General features: G+C 40.9%; 2 protein-coding genes across 2 annotated transcripts; one reads left to right on the plus strand and one right to left on the minus strand.

The window, feature by feature from the left end:
• Positions 1–1,156: 1,156 nt before the first annotated feature.
• Positions 1,157–6,824, minus strand: LOC144023011 (adenosine receptor A1). The gene is made up of 4 exons (XM_077528260.1): positions 6,739–6,824; positions 3,517–3,859; positions 1,582–2,306; positions 1,157–1,509 (listed from the first exon to the last, which is right to left on the minus strand). The coding sequence occupies exons 2-4, from the start codon at positions 3,855–3,857 to the stop codon at positions 1,466–1,468; spliced, it is 1,110 nt and encodes a 369-aa protein (XP_077384386.1). The 5' UTR covers positions 3,858–3,859; positions 6,739–6,824; the 3' UTR covers positions 1,157–1,465.
• Positions 6,825–8,917: 2,093 nt separating this feature from the next.
• Positions 8,918–13,192, plus strand: rps19 (ribosomal protein S19). The gene is made up of 6 exons (XM_077528042.1): positions 8,918–9,004; positions 9,665–9,735; positions 10,440–10,540; positions 11,023–11,206; positions 11,313–11,367; positions 13,139–13,192. Exons 2-6 carry the CDS (start codon positions 9,665–9,667, stop codon positions 13,166–13,168), a joined length of 441 nt encoding a protein of 146 aa, XP_077384168.1. The 5' UTR covers positions 8,918–9,004; the 3' UTR covers positions 13,169–13,192.
• The last annotated feature ends 9,221 nt before the right edge of the window (positions 13,193–22,413 follow it).

The following is a 22,413-nucleotide window of genomic DNA, read 5'->3' on the forward strand; positions in this document are numbered from 1 at the left end:
ATTATGTTCCCCGCCTTTATGATGCGACGTCCTCTCTGGACCGTCGTGTTATTAGTCAATGTTTAATTAAACGCTGTCACTCAGATGTGCGTTATGGGTGGCCGTCTTGGCAAAAAAAACAAAAAACAGAGGATGGGCCTTGGCGGCAAAAGTGACATCTGCGAACAGGATTGCCGTCATCATCGTGAGGATTAATTTTCTGGCTGGCATTTGGCGTGGGAGACGATAATGAAGTGGCCTTTTCAGTTCGCGAGCTACTCCCAGCATATGCGCATGAGGTCAATGATTAGTTTAAAAAAACAAAAAAAAATAACCACAAACTAAAGCAAATTGCTGTTTATTTTTGGTCAGACCGCAAGCCTGCAAAGTCAGCGGAGCTGCTTGCAACACACGCACAGCAAGGAGGGAATTGTTTTGCTTCACTAGATGCATGTTTACACTGAGGCAAAACTGGAAGTTATAAATAAGCGTATAAAAATAGGAAAATCGTGGAAAGTTTGGTCAGAAAGAAAGAAAATCCAGGTCCAGAAAGTAAAACCCCTGCCGCAGTTTGTCTTTGGTCACAGGCGCTTCTACTCAACTAGCAGGTAAGAGCTTGTTTATCTGCCGGTTCTCATCGTTTACTAGAAACATTTGTGGCTAAAGCCAAACTGCGGCAGGGGTTTTACTTTCTGGACCTGGATTTGCCATGAAAAAAAATCTATACCAAAAAGGAAAGCATGTTTCTAATGCCTCATTTTTTTTTTTAGTTTACAGGGTTCTTTTTTGGTCCTGAGCTTAGGAATAGATGGATGGGACTTTCGTTCATATTCTGCGATTGAGAAACAGTTCGGTTGTGACTCAGAAGGAAAACACGTGAAGTTGATTCTCCTAATCAAAGGGAAAAAATGTGAAAATGCTAACTCGCCATTTGTTTGTTTGGTTCTACCATTAGGACTAGATGGACGGTTCCGTCCATTTGTGAGTGATTCGACTACTTTTAGGTTCCGATGTTTGGAGTAGATGGCCCACCAGATGATTTTTACTTTTTTTTTTTTTTTTGGGTGCGGGGCTTAAAAGTCTGCGATTGGTTGGCAACCAGTCCAGGGTGTCCCCCGCCTACTGCCCAGAGCCAGCTGAGATAGGCGCCAGCAGCCCCCGCGACCCTTGTGAGGAATAAGCGGTCAAGAAAATGGATGGATGGATGGGCTTAAAAGTTAAAATACAATTCCTGAACAGAAGTGCAACAATAAGGAACATCACATTTGTCCACTTTTTTTTTGTCAGTTAGCAGGCTCCATAGGAATTGCCGAAGAGGACTCTACCATTTCAATTATGATGCGGGGAGAGTGATTACGTCAAATGGGGGAAAAGGTAAGATCATGTAGCGCTTGTGTCCATTTCAACCCAAAATAGTAATTGGTGGAGGTGAGTATATTTTGAAATAGGCATGTTCTTGTGGACAATTTTTAAGAACCTCAGAATTTCAGACCTCAGGACACACCTTTGCTCTCAGGGAGTTTTTGGCCGAGACCCACGAAGCGGCGTGTGCCGCTTCACACAAGGCCTTATGGACCGACTTCCCAGTCGGTTGCAACACCCCCGGCGGAAGCGCCGAGAGCGCGAATGCCGCCCGCTCGTCACTCTCTTGTTTCCCCGGGGGAGTGAAGAGAACCTGGGGCACGAGACCGTACAACTGGAATAAAAAGACGGCCATGGCGTGAACCCAGGAAGGGAGGGCGGCGCTGGGGGTGAAGAGCGAGACGGCGTGGATGATTTGCAGCGGCAGGCAGAGCAGAACTAAGAAGGAGACCGACAGAGCCAGAGAGCAGAGCCTCTGGGAGTCATACTTAGAGGCGTCTGACTGACTAAACTGCTTGGGGTTCCTGCACTGAAGATCGAGGTAAAGAAATAGCAGGAAAAGCAAGGGGAGCATGAACACGGCCGTCCCGTGGACGTACACCAAGAACTGGGGGCTGAGGATCGTGTCAGGCGCACAAACACCCCAGTGGCTACTGTGAATCTCTTCATAGGTGAAATTACGCAAGTCCTCCATGTAAAACTTGGACAGGAAACCTCCATACGGAAGATGCTTCGCGATAACCATGCGCTCGTGCGGGTATTTAGGGAGAGGGCTAAGACTGGGTGAAGGTGTGGTCCAGTTGCCGTCCGAGCCAAGGTCGACTGTGTGCTGATCTTGGCCCTTCCTACCCCACCTGTCCAGGACGTCGGAGCTGATGAATTGGCCGAATGAGGTCAGGACAGACGCCATCCAGCACAGAAGGACCACACACAAGGCCCGCTGACGGGTCACCAGGGTGGAGTACCTGGTGTTGACAAAGCACATCAATAATACACACGGTTGAATGACGCACCTCAGACCAATCAAAGACCGAAGACATAAGATCTGTTTTCAGTAGTAGAAGCCAAACGCACAAACCTTCATCACAACCAAATACTTAAGTGTATCCGTATCTGCACCAGAACGCCTAAGGCTCCTTTCTTAGACCCTGATACACTTCTCTTCAAAGTACCTTGGAAATTTCATAGATTCACAAGCGAAAGAATTCAGACCTAACCTATCAGTGTATTCCCTGCAGATAAGTGATGGCAAGTCCAGGTCCAGAAAGTGGGGTGCCTTTCCTCACAGGGTTCTTCTGTGCCCCGCGTGTTGTGTTTTGCGTGCGTGTCTGTGGGTCCGATCATGGGGATAGTGGGTGTCTTTTTCTTTTTATTGTATTATGGATGTTTTAATTGTTAAGCACTTTGAGTTGAATTTGAATGTATGAATGGTGCGATATAAATAAAGTTTGATTTGATTTGAATAGCTTAGGTTTTCTTCCAACCAATTCCCTTGAACAAGATTTTGGTTGACCACGTGTCAAGTAGTCCATGTGACATCAGAACCGGAAGAAGGCAAAACAAAGCTTGTCCTCCTCTTGTACCGAGTACTGGTTGCTGTAATGTGTTGTCGGTTTTTTTTTTTTTTTTTTTTTTTTTTTTTTTTTTTTTAATGTCTTATTAGAAATGATCGGGGGAAAAAAACATTTTTAATTTAATCTCCGTTTCTAAACTTATTAAAAGGCAATTCAATTTGATACAAACACAGAAAAGAACAATTCCCTTCTCTTAAAAACTACATGTTGCTGCCAATCAAACATCTTTCAGCCTATTCATATTTACTTCCGCTTTGATCTCAGCTCGCAAGTCAAGCAAACTCCGCAACAAAACAGTCCCCGTAGTGGCGCGCAGTCTGTTTTGATGTAACACGGTCCCGCATGACGCATCCTGGCATGTTTACAACCCTTTTTCTCTTCGTTAGATATTGATTTTCTCCGTTTACTGCAGAGAGCAGCTTGAGAGAGCGTTTCTCCACTCCAGCCTCCCACACGTTTACCCTCCGTTTTCACGCATCTACATCTACCGAGGCGGTAATGGCCGGTGTTTATCGCTTAATTAACAGTATGTGTTTTTGCGGGGTAAATTGATTAGGAGGTGCCATAATGGCCACTTACGTCTTCATAAACTGGAACTCACCTGCTGGGCCAGTGTTGCTGCAGGTGGCAGTCCAACGTGAGCAGCACCAGCAGGCACATGGTGAACTGCCTCACCAGCAGGGGGCAGCACACCAGGGTGATGCACGTGTACAAGCACTGCGGGGTCCTCAAGTTGAGGAAGACGATGACGGGGATCTCCAGCGCGCCCCCGATGGCGCCCACCCAGCCCAGGCACAGGCCGAGGCAGCAGGACACGCTCCCGTGCTGTTGGGGTCTCGCGCCCTGGCTGCCGCCCAGCGCCATGCATAACCTCACGCTCACCACCATCACCGCCACCGACACGATGCACTGGCAAAGCGAGTACAGCCACAGAAATTCCATGCCTGGAGGGACACAAGCGCAACATTTAAAGAGGATGTGGAAACGTTGAGAGATGCATTGATCTTATTTATGCAAATACGCGTATATACATTCCGCCCGTGGCGTTGCAAGGCTGCAGCTAAACGCGAACAATGATAACATGAAGGATGGAAGGGCCGCGGAACATTTAAGGACAAACTGCTTTACAATTTGGAATTCATCCAAAAATACGCCTCTACACGAAATTGCACAGATTTAATTCAGACCTCGGTATCAAGTGTATGAACGTGTGTTAGACCCCAAGGGATGACTTTTATATTGTACTGGTTCTACTCCCGAAACTGCTTGGTTGTGCCTTATGTTGTCACTTTTCAAGGCCATGTGGTTACAATGGAATCGTTCTTTAGAACCTCTTCCAATCTGGTTCCGGAACAAAGACCGACGAGCTGTGGTGTCACTGCCATCTGATTGGTCGACAGATTGTTGGTGTTGCTGTAAGAGATACGGCAATGAACGGCACACTCCCGTTTCCTGGTTTCAAGCAAGTCATAGTCATAAAAATAAAGTACATACAGTACTCGTATATTAGGAATGTAACGATAATGTTGCAATATCGTGATTTTGCGATATTAAAAATGCCACAATATATCGTCGTCGTCATGTCACGATATTAAAAGCCACTCATCTTTTTTTTTTTTTTTTTTTTTTTAAAAGGGGTTGATTTCCATTTGTGCAGTTCTAGCACCCTCTGATGGTGTTTTTTTTTTTTTTTTTTTAGTGTAGTTTAATTTTCTCAAAGCATGTTTTTGCCCTTCTATGTTTAAAATCCATGCTAATTGTCAGATGAAGGGGCACATAATATGCTTGTGAACCAAGTCAATATGTGGAGGATCTCAATGTGTGCTTACATGAGTGCCTCAATATATTATAGAATGTGTGTATATATGTATATATATATATATATATATATATATATATATATATATATATATATATATATACAAAAACAATGTTTTTTTTTTTTTTTTAGTATGAGCTCTTTTTTACAATATTGTGACCTTTTTTTGTTTCGCCAACCTCCTCAGAATACCGTGATAATTATCGTATCGTGACCTTCATATCGTGATATCGTATTGCAATGTTTTGATATTGTTGCATCCCTATCGTACCTTGTATTTTACAACAATATTCACAATTTTATTTGTACCATATTTAATAAGTGAAGCTCGACCCTGGTATTTTGATTTAGCCCGCCCCGACTCCTGACCACGCCTCCCTAACACATAGTTCTGCCACTGATATTGATTGATGTTGGATCAGTTTGCTTTCTAGATTTTGAAGTAGATTAATGGACTAGTCCCTCTAAATTGTGGGCCAGTCTCTTGGGGTAAAATGGATGAAAAATAATAATTAAAAAGCTTAAAAAGCAACTGGTTCATATTTTTGAATCGCGGGAAAAAGCCGTAGCCGAGACTCGGCCACTCGTGAAATGTTATGTAGGAGAATAACGCAGTCTGCCAATGTACAATGGAGGGTTGCACAATTGAGTTGATCCCGCCCCAATCAACACTAATCACATTTCCACACATTACCAGAGGAAAATCTGCTTCCCACTCCAAACAGTTATACTTTAAAGATTTCACTGTAATACATTTTACAACCAGCAGGTAGAGAGCAAAACAAAACATCAGAAAACAGGTGCAACTGTGTGGTGAAAATGTGATACAAGTGTTGGCCCACGGGCAGACAAACTTGCAGGGAGCGGGAGGATATTTTTGATGGGTCTGGCGGAGAGCTGGAAACGAGGCCAGTTGAAAAGGTCACGCGGGCGAGCCACTGAGAATGTGAGCGCCATGCAAAACGCGCAACAGGCAGCTGCGCACTTTTCACCGACGTGGATCGGTTTTCCCATCGCGCGCTCTGGCAGACTGCAGCCCATTAATGCAAAAATTACATTAGCATTCGTAACACTAGTGCACTTTCCCCACTTTGGAAAACATATTTGATGATTGGCAAGTCATGATCAAACAGCAGCTTCAAATACACAACAATGTAGGACTACTTGCCTATATGCCACATTTGCTGATTTTTTTTTTTTTTTTTTTTTTGGGGGGGGCTTTGTTTTATATATATATATATATATATATATATATATATATATATATATATATATATATATATATATATATATATATATATATATATATATATATATATACATAAGGGGTGTGAATTGACTCGTATCCGATGATTCGATCCATATCACGATTCATAGGCCATGATTTGATTTAATAACAATTAATCCCGATACAAATCTGTAAGTCGATTATTGAGATATTTTTTTTAACTCAAATTTAGAAAATACTAAGTAAGACTTTTTGTTGAATATTTCCATCAAAAATTGATGTTTAAATATTGATTCGGCCGCACATTGAAATGATACAAGAATTGTGCAATGTAAATAATATCGCGATATGTTGCAGAATCAATTTTTCTGAACACCACATAGATAGATAGATAGATAGATAGATAGATACATAGTTTGTTTGTTTTTTGTTATTTTAACAGAATATTTTTTGTTTTCAATTTTTTTTCAATATTTTTTTCTGCTTTTTGGAAAAAAAAAATATTAAAAAAAATATCAAAAACAGAAAAAGAAATTCCAAAATAATAATTAAAAAAAAAACATAAAAAAATGAAAAAGAAATTAAAAAAAAAAAATTCCATCAAACAAAAAAAAGTTCATTTGAACAGAAACTAAACTAAATATGCAAACGAAGCACTTTTTTTTTGCCATATTTTTCTCATAAAAGCAGCCAAGAAACATATGCATTAAGTAGTGGAGTGTTATCAATTCTGATCAACTGATTTGTGGCTGAAAATGAAAAAGGCGCAATGTTACCTGCTACAGCGACAAGCGGCGGATAACTTCAACCTACGGCGTGTCCCTTTTATGGCTGCATTTATATTCACCTCCCAAGCCCCAACCTCCTTTTCTACCTCACACCTCTAAAAGTGTGTGACAGACCAAAGCTGATTTATAAACCTCCTGCTGCCTCATATCTCTCCCGCTTGTCTGTGCAAACATATCAATTGTGTAAATGTTGTATCACGGCTGCCCTTTCTGTCCAAGATGTGCAAAGGGCAACGCCGCCACCTCTGCCAGCCAGGGAAATATGTAAATGAGACACACACAGGCATACAAAGGAGTGTAAAAGCTCACTGTTATCATCACGCAGAGTGCTTTTGCAAGTGTGTCTGACTTGGAGCTGATAAAGATGATGAAGAATATCCAAAAGGCCGTTGCTGCAAATGAGCGCGAGACGGACGCACGGTGCACCAAATGGCGCCAAATAGAATATGTGCGCCGTCCCTGACGAATATAGGCCACCCGAGTTTTTTTTTTTGCTTTACATCATCCACATGATTCCGTGTGATCTTATGACGGCTCGTTCAATAATACATAACGTGCGACGACACAAAGGCGAGAAATCAAAAACCGACGACCGGGAGCTAAAGCCGGTCGACGAGAAAAATGAAAATGAGTTTAGTTTAGTGCGCAGCGCTCAAACTGTTTTTGTTTGAATATGCAGATTGTTTTGAATGAACTGGAGGGCTGACGCTTTCTGGCTTCTAATATTCATCCAAGCAGAGAAATAGATTTCAAAACTCATTCTCCAGTTGAATAGCTCAAAACTTGAAAACCTCTTTGAAACCCTAATGATAACCTCAAACCCTAATTTCAAATCCATTGCGGAGCTTGAAAGCTTATTTTGCAACTCTAACACTAGTTTAAAACCCCAATTTTAAATTCTAATCCTCGTTTAGACCCACAATTAAAAACCTTAATGTGAAACACTAAGCCTACATGGAAATCCCGAAACCTGAGGAACCATAAAACTATCCACTAGTACAAATTGTGACCCTAGCTTGAAATCTTAACTCATTTACTTATAAATTGGGACCCTACTTTGAAACCTTACCCCAAGTTTAAAACCCTAATTTGACACCTTAATGCTAGTTTAGGACCCTAATGTTTAGGTAGATGCACTGCCTCATTGATGTCACCTTTTGTACGCCCCTGCAAACTCAGACCGCCATTAAAAAAAAGACAATCGAGAATGTGTGATTGGAATTTTGCTGTTCCCTGGGGAAATTTTGATGTTCAAATTTACAAAAATATGCAAAAATGAGGATTCGCTGTAGAAAACAAACCTCTTTGTTCCCTATCAAATATGTGGCACTTGGGTTAAGGTACAGTTGGTGTGTTTGATTTACTTATTGTCAATGAAAAGAAATTGTAAAATAAACAATTTTACTACAGCATACATTTTCCATGTTTTTTATTGTAATTTTTTTAAATTCTATTTAATAGATGGTTTATTGATTACAAATAATACTGAAATGTATATTATTTAAAAATACCATTCATAATCATTTAAATATTTAAGATTTATTTATCTATTAATTGCACAATTTATTTACCATAAATTTAAAAAAGTTTTACAAATATTTTACATACACATTGAACATGTAGTTACTTGTTACAGTATTTGTGTTAATTGATTTATTTACTGTCAATAAAAGAAATTGTTAAATAAACAATTTTACTACAGCATGCATTTTCTACGTTTTTATTTTTTTTAATTGTGTTCAATAGATGGTTTATTTATTGCAAATAATACTGAAATGTATATTATTTAGAAATACCATTCATATTCGTTTAAATATTTAAGATTGATTTATCTATTAATTGCACCATTTATTTATCATAAAAAAATAGTTTAAAAAATATTTTACATACACATTGAACATGTAGTTACAGTATTTTTTATTAATTGATTTCTTAAATGCCATTACGTTTTAATAAGTATCGTTTGAAAAAAAAGAAAAAAAAGACATTTAATTACTAAAATGAGAAAGTTTCCATTTAAATATTTTAATTTACACTCACCTACTAATGAGAGCACAAAACTTTAACCATTCCTGGTTATTATTAATCCTAGATCGCCTTTCTAAAAGTGCAATAATAATATTTAATTCGAACAATATTCATCGAACAATAACCCACGTCGACGTGTTCTCGCGTGACTCGGCGAGATTTGTCCGTGTTAACTCGCGTAGGAAACCCCGTCACAGCCTCTTTCCCTTCGCTGTCCACAAGCAAGGTAACGCCGCCTTATTTTCCGTATTATATTACGTTCATTTCAGCCCTATATAACGCCACGTACGCGTCTAGCGTGTATATAACCTTCCGAAATAAACAATTTCCTTAAAACAGAGTCTTTGTATATGATAACAGCAAGCGTGAATGAGTTTTAAGTGGTTTAGTGGCTTGTGTGCGTCGCTCCTCTGCGGCTGTGTTAGTAATGGCTGCTTCCATGCTGCCTCGTTGTGGCCTGCTAGCTCATCTCCATTTTACAACCAATTCGTCTGCGCGTACATTTTTCATTGTGTATATTTGAGCGTCGGGACCACTCGACGTTAAAATAAAGCAGTCTGTCGTTTCGCGGCGTACTGCAGAATTATTTTTGAGACGCGCCATGCTAACTACTAGATGAAAAGCTACATGAGAAGCTAACGCCGGCTCTACGTCTTGTACGCATGCGCACATTTGGCATTAATATTATGCCTGTACTATATTACTTATTGTAAAAGGAGCTGGACATCCAATGAGTGAAACTTGTAAAATAGACAGGAGCGTCTAATTGTTGATGTTAGCAGTGGCTATACTGTCAACCGCCGTGGTCACACACGTTTTGTACGTGTGAAATGTGCCTTTTTGCTTTTGATAACACTGGTTTAAATATAGTATTTGCTTTTCAAAGATGCCAGGTGTCACGGTGAAAGACGTCAACCAGCAGGAGTTCGTCACTGCATTGGCTGCCTTCCTGAAGAAGTAAGTTACTCGTGTATTCCCTAAAATGTCAGTGGTGTAAGGACAACATTTACTGCAAATACCTTGTTGAACAAAACAATTTTTGGACTAAAATTATTGACAAATATCCATCCACATTAAAAACAGCCACTTGTCATTTCTGTCACAGTGTAAACATCAATGTCTCGCAGTTCTGTAGGAAGTGCTCATGATGTTTACGCGCGCTTGTATCTTGTTATAGTGGACAGATTGAACGAATTTCAATGACGGTGTGCGACGGTTGTCGCTCGTTGCCTCGGGGGGGAACGTCCATTGCTCATGCAACGATATGGAACGGTGGCCTTGGCTCTATAGCTAAATCGCTTTGTGCTTAAAAAGACTTATCCCCTCTCAGGAAGCAGTTCTGACACCAAAGCGAGTGGCCCAGTACTTCCTACTTTCTTCCCTCTTCGATCGGACGGGAGTCACATGACTACAGGGAATGCACAAAAAAGTGTTTCCATAATACGTATACAAAATACTTCTATTTCGACACATCCCAAAAACGACCTCAAAACATTTTTGCGGTATTTTCGTGTTTTTTTGTTTGTTTTTTAATCATGTTTCCATTAAAAGTTTGCTTTTGCGCAAAACTGAGGGTAATGGAAACGCACCTATAGGTGCACCCATCATGATGTAGCATAATTAAATGGTTGTTTGTTTGTTTGTTTTTTTCTTCTATTTAGGTCAGGGAAGCTGAAGGTACCTGACTGGGTGGACCTTGTCAAGCTGGGCAAACACAAAGAGTTGGCCCCTTGCGATGAGAACTGGTTCTACATCAGAGCCGGTAGGTGAAGTGCATCGCGGCTTATTGACTTTTTGTTGCTGGATGTGCCTACAATTGTTTAATGGGTAAAAATGTGTGTGTGTGTAGGGATTACTCATGTTCACATAATGTGCATTTGCTAACTTTTGAGTGCTGGTTAGCCAATGAGAATCTAGAACATCCAAATTCAAGAGCTACCCGGTGGCCTACTAAAATGGGTCAAATAAACTTAAAACACATATTTATGTATGCTCACTAATCACTGGTAACACTGCCCAAAATCATGCATTCAAATCATGGCTCTTGTTACCATGACAACCTTATGGCGGACAAACAGCATATGATGACACAAGATATGACTCCTTCCAGAGTAGACGTTTGCTCCTCTGCATCCAGACTGTATTGAACTTACTGTGCTCGCATAGAAGCCGAATCGCTGCCCTTATCTTAAAGTAAGTTAAGTTGTCTTCCGATGACGTCATCTCTTGCCTGTGCTCGCGTAGCCTCCACAGTTCGCCACCTGTACCTCCGCGGGGGGGCCGGCGTGGGCTCCATGACCAAGATCTACGGTGGCCGCAATAGGAACGGCGTGTGTCCCGCCCACTACAGCGTCGGATCCAAGAACGTGGCCCGCAAAGTGCTGCAGGCCCTTGAGCTTCTTAAGATGATTGAGAAGGACCCCAATGGGTAAGCGTCCCTGCTGGGATTTTTATTTTTTTTGCCTCGCTGTGAGGTTGGGGTATGTCGTATTTTCAGCTAAATTAAATCTATATTTTTCCTTGGTTTCCTCCAGTGGTCGCAGACTAACATCCCAGGGAACCAGAGACCTGGATAGAATTGCCGGCCAGGTGAGCAACCATTTTCCTCTGTCATCAGAGGGAGGAAAACAAAAAGTATGCCCAAAGTTTCCTCCGTGCATTTGATTTAACTCAATTAGAGTTTTATGAGAAGTTTCTCGCCGCTTTTGAGTCACCTTATGCTCCGTGCACAAATCAAAGCAGCTGAACAAAACACCCATTAAGCCTTGTCGTACTTTGATTATCGCACTTAGCGCATATAAACAGTGAAGGTTGCTGCAAGGTTACTTTTTGAGAAATGCTTCCAACGGTGTTCGGCAACATCTTCATTTTAAGTGTGTATTCCTCTGTTGTGCGTCCTTAAAAATGCCACAAGTAACATGCAAATTTGTGCTGTTTTTGTTCACCAGAATCTCAAATCAGCCTTACCAGCTAAAATTAGCCGCCGCCATCTGTAGATATCAATCATTTTTAGTATTCCACCAATTTATTCAATAATTGGATAAGAATTTATTTTTCATTGAAGTTCAACGCAAATTAATTCCACCATCCCCTTGCCTCCATAAATTACTCTTTATTCACTGTAAAACTGTTTAAGTTGGTCTTGTTTAATGATTATACAACAAAAAAAATGTCACAAGAGGGAGTGATGTACTAAAATGTGAGATACTTGGGTACGGATTGTGACGTACACCTGTGAGGCTTTGTCAATTCAAATTATGGGTGCAAATAACCATTTTCCTAATAAATGTGACTATTTTTTGCATAATTTCACTATGATTCAATGACTGGTTTGGCCCATAAGATGAAAGAAAACATATGTTGATCATTGTTTTGTAACGTAAAAGCGGATGTTTGCAAATGACTTATTTTAATCCAACGCAAATATAATCAGTCTGCTTTCGCATGGGACTGCTGAAATCAGGATCGCAGCAAGTTTTAGTTTAAACAATGGCTGTCAACAATCAATGATCGAAATAGTTTGAAATTAATCGTTGCACCTGTAAAATATACCACAAGTAGAATTGATTTGTGCTGTCTTTGTGGACTACACTTAGATCAGCCTCCTTCCCTGCTAAATTTAGTCTCACTTGTGTTTAGAAATGCGTCATGCTCGTTTTTTTTTTTGTTTGTTTTTTTGTCCAAGCATGAGAAGAATCTCATCTTGGATATGATGTAACTTCCTTTATGAGAGCGCTTGTCCTTGGACAAATGTTACCTATCAGCCAATTGAGTTTGTGTTGCACGTCTCAACTCTTATTCCTCGAAACGCATCACCCCTCTCGGGTCTTGTCAAGAAGCAGCAAGTGGCGGTGTAATAATCCAAGGGTAAAAGGGGTAAACATTAGGAGGGCATTTCATGCTTGGCGAGACGTCCGTATGGCGTGTTCTCCTTGTTTATCCATGCTAATGAGCAGTAAGCAGACGAGCACCGCGCACACAAATTGGCAGGAAGCATGTTGCGGGCCCCCCCTGTGAACCACCCGCTACGCGTATTGTACTACGCGATGCCTTTGCACTCGTCTGTCAGCACACTAGAAGCCGCTTTTTGGCAGCAAGTACTTGAAGTCCCGTGCGTGGCATTGTTTTCAAACATTCCCCTGTTTGGAATGCACTATTGTGCTCGGTCATCAAGTGAGATGAATGTGTGTACATAGAATATAAAAGAGCTACGAGGCTTCATTTGATCAGTTGAACAAAGCCGTTAAAGCACTTCCAACCCCCAGCAAGTGGATGCATTTTCATTTGCGGACGCGATGTTTTAAAATGCACAAAAGCACCGCTGCCTAGACGGCTGACGCTTTGTTTCTCTTCCCAACAGGTTGCAGCTGCAAACAAGAAAAGTGCTTAAATAAATGTTTTTGGAGAAACTAAACGCTGTTGTGCGCCTTTTTGTTTTTCTTCATGTGAGAACCCATCAAGCACAAATGCTGTATTTTTAAACTGTTCTCTCAATATCATGATGCAAATGATTGAAAGCAACCTAATAGTGGTAACTAATTATTAAACAAGTTATTTACCTCTTTGGTTTGCCTCAAGTAGCTGTCAGAATGATGCAGAGCTGTAACATTTTACTGAGCAAATCAAACTGACCATAAATTTCAAGCTCAATGAGTTTGTGCTTTGCAACTTGGCTGCCATCTGTGGGACAAAAAAACGACTGCAGCAGTATCAGCATTTGGATACAATCTTTATTATGACGTCATTGGTGTAGGGGGAGAAAATATCCAACTATTTCATTGAGCAATTCAAACCATTGGCCCAAAAAAGGAATCAGTTTATTGCAATCTTGCATTGATTGCATAGGGTCAATGAATTGTTTAAAGCATACCTGTTCAGGCTTTACTTGTACATCGATGACTTGTGGAGTAAGTTAAAAATAAATAAATCCAGTCAAATTTGCCTTAGTGTGATTTAAACTTGATCCATGTAAATGCATATTTAAAAAATATGGTCTATTTTAACCATCTGGCTCAGGCGCTTTGCCGTAAGGCAAACTGTCTAGACAGTACTGTACTGAGCACTGACATTTATAGTCAGTAGAGCATCTAGAATATCTTTACGTTCGGTATTTATCTTGCAAGTACGTAACATTGCATTAAAATTTACACAACTTTTTTTTTTATTTTTATTTTTTTTATATATATATATATATATATATATATATATATAAACATTTAGACTAAATGAACAGCATGGTTTCATTCATGTAATATGTACATGTTGGTTTGGGTATATATATATATATATATATATATATATATATATATATATATATATATATATATATATAATGTACGCTAAACAGTTTGACAATCATTTGAAAGTCGATCAAAAAAAAACACAGGTGCTTCCAAGTACCCTGCAGAGGGCGCCAGACGACCGAATATCCACGTGACAACCAACTTGGAACCTCTTCCCGTCCATGGAAAGCAATTCTTGAAACGCCTTTTTGTGTTTACAGTGCGCAATTTCATGTTGTGACGATTTAATGAAATCTCTCGAGCTATCTCTTGGCGTCCTCCAATATCTCCCTCCTGCTTCTGCTGTAACTGCTTCAGGGACGTTCCAGAGGAATGAAATGCACAGTGCTAATTGGCAGTAAAAGACCCAAATATTTGTGCTTCATTTTTCTTTTGAACCAGCAAGGCTTCATGATTCCCATCTCTCGGTGTAAACAAACGGCAAAAGAAGACAAATTGTTTTTACCCACCACCACGTATCCATTTTTCTGCCCATCTCACCTGTAAACAACCTTTCTTGGGCCTTGACCCCTGCCAGGCTGTCTACCCACTCCCCTCTAATTCAGTGGCCACCAGCTGTTTCGTTCCACCTGAACCCATCTCTCCAAAACCATCCTTTTGCCCCCTCACCCTGTAATTTTCCGACAAGACGGATAAACATATCCTTCGGTGTTTGGGGAGAAATGTGCGGAACCCGCCACTCAAGGTGTTAAATGTTTGCTTGTGCTTGTCTGTGCAGGCTTCACTTGAACAAGTTACACTTTAAAAAGCGCGGAGGCGCGGCCGAGTGTTTTACTTGTGCCGTTTTTATTCTCGGCTTGAACAAGCTGCCAATGGAATGGATGCAGACCTGCCTCGCACCCTCCTCCAGGCTGCAAACGGCAGATAGTGGAGAAATGCCTCTCCTGCTCAAGTCTCTCCAAAATAGTACTGCTATCAGGGGAGCTTCTTCCGCATGCACACGCTTTTCATCAACCCACAGCTTCATGCCCTGTGGCGTATCGTCCACTTGGGACCAGGTGTACCTGGCTTTCCAAAAGTTTTCCCAGCCTTAACTACCGTCTCTCCTGAATCCAGTGTAGAATTGACCGAGATCATTTCCCTTGCCGCAGAGCATCTCTCCACTTTAGGCACAAGCTCGGAATTTCAATTGCTGGTTCCCATGTCCTTGTCAACAAAGCATTTATAGGCTACAGTTTGAATGACAAAGGCCTAAATCAGTGGCTCAGCTAACAGATGTGTTTGTCGCCAACCGCCATCTGTGCCAGTAGGAATGGAATGTGTTGATGTAAAACAAAAAGTGCGGCATTGCCATAATGGAAATCTCTTCCCCTTTCACACTTTGTTTTTATGGCGATTTAACAAAGATGAATCTGCAAAGCTAATGTTGATAAAAAATAAATAAATTAAAAAAAAAGGACAGTCAGGAGAACGGCAATCAAATTAAAGATGGAGGTCATATGACCAGTAACAATGTTCGAAAGAGTGGCAGCCAAATTGCCAACGAGGAAAATGTTGCAAAGTTTATACTGCTTCTGTCGGAAATGATCATCTTTGCCAGGTCGTCTTCATTGCACATTTTATGTACTAGAAAACTCGTTACCAGAATGCCAGTATTAGATTGTGTTGTGCCATAAAGTACTATGACCGAATGATCTTTGCTTAGGTGCCATTGGGTGAAAACGATCCAGGGTTAGGAATGCTATGGAAGAAACCTTCCCTATTGGGTGTGAATTTTCTTTTTCGCGACAAAAACTCCAACCTACTGCCGCATTCGAGGAGTTCAAACCAGGAAGTCTATACAGAAACGCCCCCTTGAACTCGGAAATTCCACTTTCGAAGTCGAAAAAAAAACAAAAAAACGAAGGACCCCGACTTTACTGACGGACTACAAGTGACGTCACTCTACAATGGTTTCCCCTTTGGAAACACAGACCGTGAATGGTAAAACACAATTTACTTGACTATACAACTAGATAGGTTTCTTAATTCATAAATATTCCCCATAACTTCACGTAACGCAACGTACGCGACAGTTATGCCGCTAAGTTTGCTGGAGGTCAAAACTGAGTTTTAAGAACCAAAATAAAAAACAATTTCCCACTACCTGCCATTTTGGTTGTTTACTTTAGCCTCAAACGCTTTCAGGTCAGAACTGGGAAAAACCAACTCTGATATATCCGACTTCCAACCATTAAGGTCAGTGCTTCTGATATCAGCGAATGCAGCATACGAAGTAAGTTTGGACACGACGGTTTTCCTGTTTGTTGTTCGCCAACTGGTCTTAAATGCGCATTACTGCCTCCCACAGGTCTGGAGTGGAACATTGTCGGTTGTTGGCTGTAACCGACAATAAAGTTAGTCTGTTTCGCTAACAGCGCATCTGCACATACAGTTTTAGATTCTAGCCGCAATGCTAACGGAATCTACTGACTCTTTTTGTTTTTGTTTTTGTCTGGACTTGGCGGACGTTTTTGATAGTGTCAAAAGAATAACACGTATTTTGTGTGTTTGTTGAGCCCTTCTTTGTGTGCGTCCTCTCTAATGCTTCATCCTGTGTTTGGCCTGAAAGCAGGTGGTGTCGACATGGCAACATGCCGCTTGCGCCGGCCTGGCACCACAGTCCTCTGCAGCACTGCCCCCACAGCAGGTGTGTGTAGAAAAATACTCACCATGTGTCAGTGACTTTTAGGCTTTCTGTGCATGTGTCTGCCTTGATTCCGAATACCCCCACCTGTCAAGAGGAGGAGGGTGACGGCCGGGGCGCAGAACAGATGCGGTTCTCAAAGCCATCCGCACTCTGCACACTGTGTGTATATGTGTGTGTTTACACCAGCGTGTGCACGCACACTCGAATGCGAGCTTTCAAGTCATAACGACTTTGATGCAGTGGCCCGAGCTTTTTTCCGACGCACAATAAAAGGGCCGACGAAAAACAGAGAGCGTGTGCCACATATCATTGTGACAGAGTTAGAGCAGGAAGTGTGTTTGGATTGTTTGTGTGTTTGGTCTGTTCTGGGGAAAAGATCTGAACTGAACGGATCCTTAAATGAAAATGTGGGTGCGTCGTCATTGTGAATCCTGAATGTGATTGTCCACATGAGATGGCAGAGGCCAGACCAGTCATTATTTTATTGTATTTTTATTTTATTTATTTATTTTTTAGTTTGGACATTTAAATTCAGTCAGTTTGAATTAGTTTTCAGAGCAGAATTGATTCGTTTTGATTTTTTTCGAGTTTTGTTTTAGGTTGTATTAGGTTTAGTATTAGTTTTATTTATTTAAATTTTGACTTTGTTAAAAGTAATTTTCGTTTTTAGCTATTTCGTTATATACTTCATAATGTACTGGACCAGATCTGTCTTTTTTTTGTATTTTTATTTTTTATTGACATTCATTTGTCTTGGATACCTTCTAACGAATCACGATAAGGGCTCAATTGGGTGAATTTGATTAATTAAGACCTTGCGGTGTGCTAGTTTCCATTGTGTTTGTGAATCCTCAAAATGATTGTAGTTTGTAGAAATTACAGTAGATTGGCAAAATTGGTGTCGTGGGACACGATTTGAGTTTCGGCCAAGTAGATCACCATTTTGAGGACATCCCCCCCCCCCCCCCCCGGGGAAGAATCCATGCCCAAAAATACTGGAAGTCTACAATTTTGGATTAAATCAGCCATTTTACATATTTTTGTTTGGTATTTCCAGGTGTCCTTTATAAACAAATTTGTCCTAGAAATTGTTTGTGTACATAATGTGCATATCATCTGTGGCGCCACATCAGTCTCTGCCCTAACATCCTTCCTTGTAGTCATACAGTCAACATTAGATGTGCTTCGTGCATGAATTAGCCAGTTTAGTTGTGAAGCGAGCCTGTTCTTGACTTACAAATGATGATGGACTTTTAACAGCAAGAGCCTCACACTTTGCGCTCTTCAACCATCTAATCAGCTTCAACATTTCCACCTTTTCATTGTAGAGCGCATGTGCCCACTTTCCTGCTTTCCGCGTACCACTATTATTACCCTTGTTCAAGTCTTCATCCTTTGCAACCATTACCCCCTTGATCCCCTCTGCGAGACTGAGCAGCTCATCAAAACTAAAAGCCCTCGGCTCTCAGCAATGCGCTTCTTCGCCTCTGCTGCAAAGCTTCCATGTCATCAATAAACCATCATAGCCAAGTTCAGGTGTTTTATCCTTTTTTTTTTTTTTTTTTTTTGTGCGTGCTTTGAAAGCATTCAGAACAGTGCCGCGTTGGCTGAATATGTAGAAAATGACCACGATCAGGGAAACGTGATTAAATAAATGTTGAGTTTTTAGGAGGGTCATTTAATACCAGCCGACGATTAGCCTCACATGGTGATCTGGGCATGTTGTCACGTCATCATTTCTATGAACAGACAGGTTGTTAACTGTCTAGACAGCAAGTCAAGAGGTTTCCTTTGCGTTTTTATAGTGTGTTTGACTCAAATCTGATGCTAGCCAATCTGCATTTTGTTCAATTTTCCCATTGGGGGAAAAAATGAACATAGACAATGTTGACACCTACCAATTCTTTGTCATGCAAGTGTAAAAATTATTATTGTTAACTTGTGACTCGAAAAAATACTTCATAGTCCAACAAATGAAAAATCCTTATCAAAATATTACGGTAAATGGAGTGCACTTACCGTATAGTACACTTAACTTCTCCATATGTTTATAAAACCATATTCACTTATCTCATTCAAATGTATCGGAATTTAGCCTGCACGCAGTAAAAAGGTTTCCTTTACAGTTTAAAATACCTTTCTGTTTGGTCCCATTTTAAATCCATCCCCATTGTGTAGTACTAGCCCATAGCCAATTGCTAGCTAGCGCTAAGATAGTTTGTCTTTGGTCCAGCTCGTGTCCACGTTTGCAAACTCCCTTTCGTTTGTTCCTAGAACGGAATGAGAGGCCAATAGGTAGCCAAATATGCTGGTAAGATGATTTTAGTCGTCCAAATACTCACATACGAACACAACTGTTTCCAGGTGGCCGCTCAAATGTAGCATGTACGTAGCTTCCGCGCATGTGCAATCCCCACATTGAAGGAGGAAGGGTCATCCCATCCAAACATTACTCTCTGACAACAATTTTGACTCGAATGGGAAATTTCTGATTCAGCGTTTTAGTTTCAACAGCCAATTTGCAACTCAGTTTGGGTGACCACCGATTCGTGCACAGCCGTAGTAATAACGAATCGCGAGTGTTGTTGTGGGTGCTGGATTCTTAACAGGTGTGACAAAAACCCAACGAAAATCCAAACAGAACTCAATTGAAGCCTCGAAAAATGGATGAGGTCTAGCACGACGTTATGCAAAACAACACTCATAACCTTGTTGAGCTTGTGATGGGCTGCCCATGGTGGAGAGATTTCATATCCTTTCGGGAATCCAAAATTTATGATCCAAGTCATTTGAAGTCGTCAACTTGCTTTATGCTTGCACCTAAAAATGAACGTAGCTCACGGGGGCTTGGCGTTGTGGCCATGTACTTTCTTTTGCTTTCATTGCAGTGTAATCCTCTTAAGTCTTGCTGACTTCTCAAATGACTGTAGAAGCAGTTCTGCATTTTTAACAAACTCTTGTTATTAAAGCAAGACTGTCTGTAAGGTACCTTGTAGGGTCTCGCCGGCTTCTTTTAGGTTGAATTAGTAAGACCTAGTTACTGATATTGTCCAAAACAAAGCTCGAGAACATCGTGTAGGATGATGAGGAATAAAACTGGGGGCAGGAAGTGTTATCTCGATTAGCTTCATTGTTGAAAAAATGATGTTGCAAACACCTATTCTTCGAACCGTAGCCTTGGTGTTTATCACGGTTCTTGGCTGCCCAGCTTCTAGTTGAGTGTGTGTTTACATTCGATCAGATTTTAAGCCTTTGTGTCATGTCACTGTAATCTGTCCAGGGCCTTCAGAATCTGTTTATCAAAATCTTGGCTTTCGCAATGGTTTAGTGAGGTTGGCGGGTTTTTTTGTTGTTGTTTTTTTTGTTTTTTACCCCCCTCTGGTTAATTAGACGTAAGTGCAGAGGACAGATGCCAAATGTCAAGACAAATGGACAATGAAATTCCAAGGCGAAAACCGGACAACGTGAGCTGACAGACTTGTTTCAACCTTGAAAAGGATTTCTTCAGCATTTCCAGAGTGGCGCGTACGAGTTCGACAACTACTACAGGTCGCTCTGATATCACAGTTAACAAACTCGGAGCAAAGAAAGGAGGATGGATTGTGATCTATAAATAATCACTATCTCTGGTGAGTATGATGCAATTAATTGAAAGTTTTTGTCATGTTATAAATATTGAAAATGCATCGCCCGACACTGGTGCTTATCTCTAGTGCCGTTTTTGCTTGGGTAATTTGTTGTGAAATAGCATACAAGGAAGGATAGGAAGGATAGACAACATTACTGTTCTCTACGCATTGAATCGAATGCCCTATGGAACTCAACAAAACAGATTGTAAACTCATTCAAGACAATTTAAGAAAAGTGAGTTGTAGATTTGAGCATAACTTGGCATGAGAGTAATGCCACAAACAAAATTTGAGAGAGTGAAAGCTCATCTTCCTTTGGCAGTTGGTATGAGAACAGATTTTTGTTTTTTGCCAATGTTTGAAAAGTGTGATTTCAGATCATAAGCAAGAAGTTGTGGAACCCAACAAACAATTACATGCTTGGACGGTTGTCAAGAAAGCTTTGCTGGATTTCATAGCCTGAACTGCAACGTGAGGATCTTTCCTGGATGGTGAAAGAGGTACGGGTATCGCACTTGCATCCATTAAATCAGAGATCTGAATACAATGTCATTCCATGATATCTTGGACTTTTGATTCTGTGAACACAAGACAAGAGGTGACATTCTAGTCTTGCATAGTACACAAAACCCGACTTGTTCAAGATACTGATTGAGCGAATCGTACTTCACGGATCAGAAACCTGGACACTAATCAAAGACGCATTTCTTCAAGATTGCGTGGAAAATGTATTCTACAAAAATAAATATGCTAAAACATGTTTTTACTTTCCAGGTTTGGAGGCATTTCAAGTCGTTCTGCTCAGGGTGCGAAGTCTTGAGTTTCCACTTAAGCTTCAGTCTGATTATCTCGTGACCTCCTAACATGCTTCTTAATTGGAGTTTGCCTTCCGTTGGTTAAGGGGGAGGGGTGCACTCGATTCAATGCGTTGCAACGCATTCTATTGGCTGCGGGGAATGTAATGGGGTACCTGACCTACTTGGAGTGTGTGTATCGACTCGCTCACTGCAACTCACGATCGTATCTCATTCAAACATCTACTACAAGACAGATGAGTTGTCGTTTTTTTTGCATGTGCTTGTATCTTGGTGAATATTTACATGTGTGCGTATCTGGTATGGTTTCTTGACACTTTTTTTGTGGGTCTACTCATGATTGAAATTTGTATCACGATGTGATCAGTGGTGGTTTCTGGTATGTACAATGTGTGGCCTCATAGGGCTTCCATGAAAAAAAAAAAAAAGGTTTTCTATTGGCATCATGTCATTTCTAGTAAGTCATTAATGCACCACTGGCTTAAAGAAAGAACCTGACTGTCTTGTCGTAGATTTTTGTGATTTAGTTGCTCAATGTCTTCATCTTTCAGACTCTTTCGATATCCTAGCCGAGGTTTTCCCCTTGATATTCACTCAAACAGGTGACCTTGGCTTTTTCAATGGGCTTTTGTTTGTAAAGAGATAGGCTATCTGTTATCGCTCACCGTTTCAATGGGTTTACTGTTTGCCCCATGCACGCGCGTGTCCGGGAAGAGCGCAAAAGCTGGAAGGCGGCCGCCGTCTTTTTTTTTTTTTTTTTTTGTGGGAGTGAAAACGGCGGACGTTTCCTGTCGGCGCCTATCTGCGAGCACAATGAGACCGAGGTGAGGCCGTGTTGGGGAAATGTAATTAAGGGGCGACTGCTTTCAAAGCTTCCCGCTTCAAAACAGACAACAACATTGCGTCTGTCCTCGCTCGCTCGGCTCATATGAAGAGTAAAACAGGATGCGGTTGCAGATGCGCGTCTCAGATGTTGGTTGACTAACTGTCGATTTTCATGTTGTCAAAACCGCCATATGATTGGAAAACAATGGCTACTGTATCCATAGAGATGTCTTTTATTTTTTATTTTTTTTTGTGCGTGACTCTTCTAGTCATAGTCAACCACCTCGTCCGATGAAAATCAGTGACAGTGACCAATCAGAGACAGACAATGTGACTTACAAGGTGTCAGTTGTTTGTCAGACACTTGCAGGCGCATTCCCACAAAAAACGGCAAAAATTCTTGTCATGTGTATTCTAATATGGAAAACGTGTAC

The sequence above is a fragment of the Festucalex cinctus genome, chromosome 7, assembly GCF_051991245.1.
Source record: "Festucalex cinctus isolate MCC-2025b chromosome 7, RoL_Fcin_1.0, whole genome shotgun sequence".
NCBI lineage: Eukaryota > Metazoa > Chordata > Actinopteri > Syngnathiformes > Syngnathidae > Festucalex > Festucalex cinctus.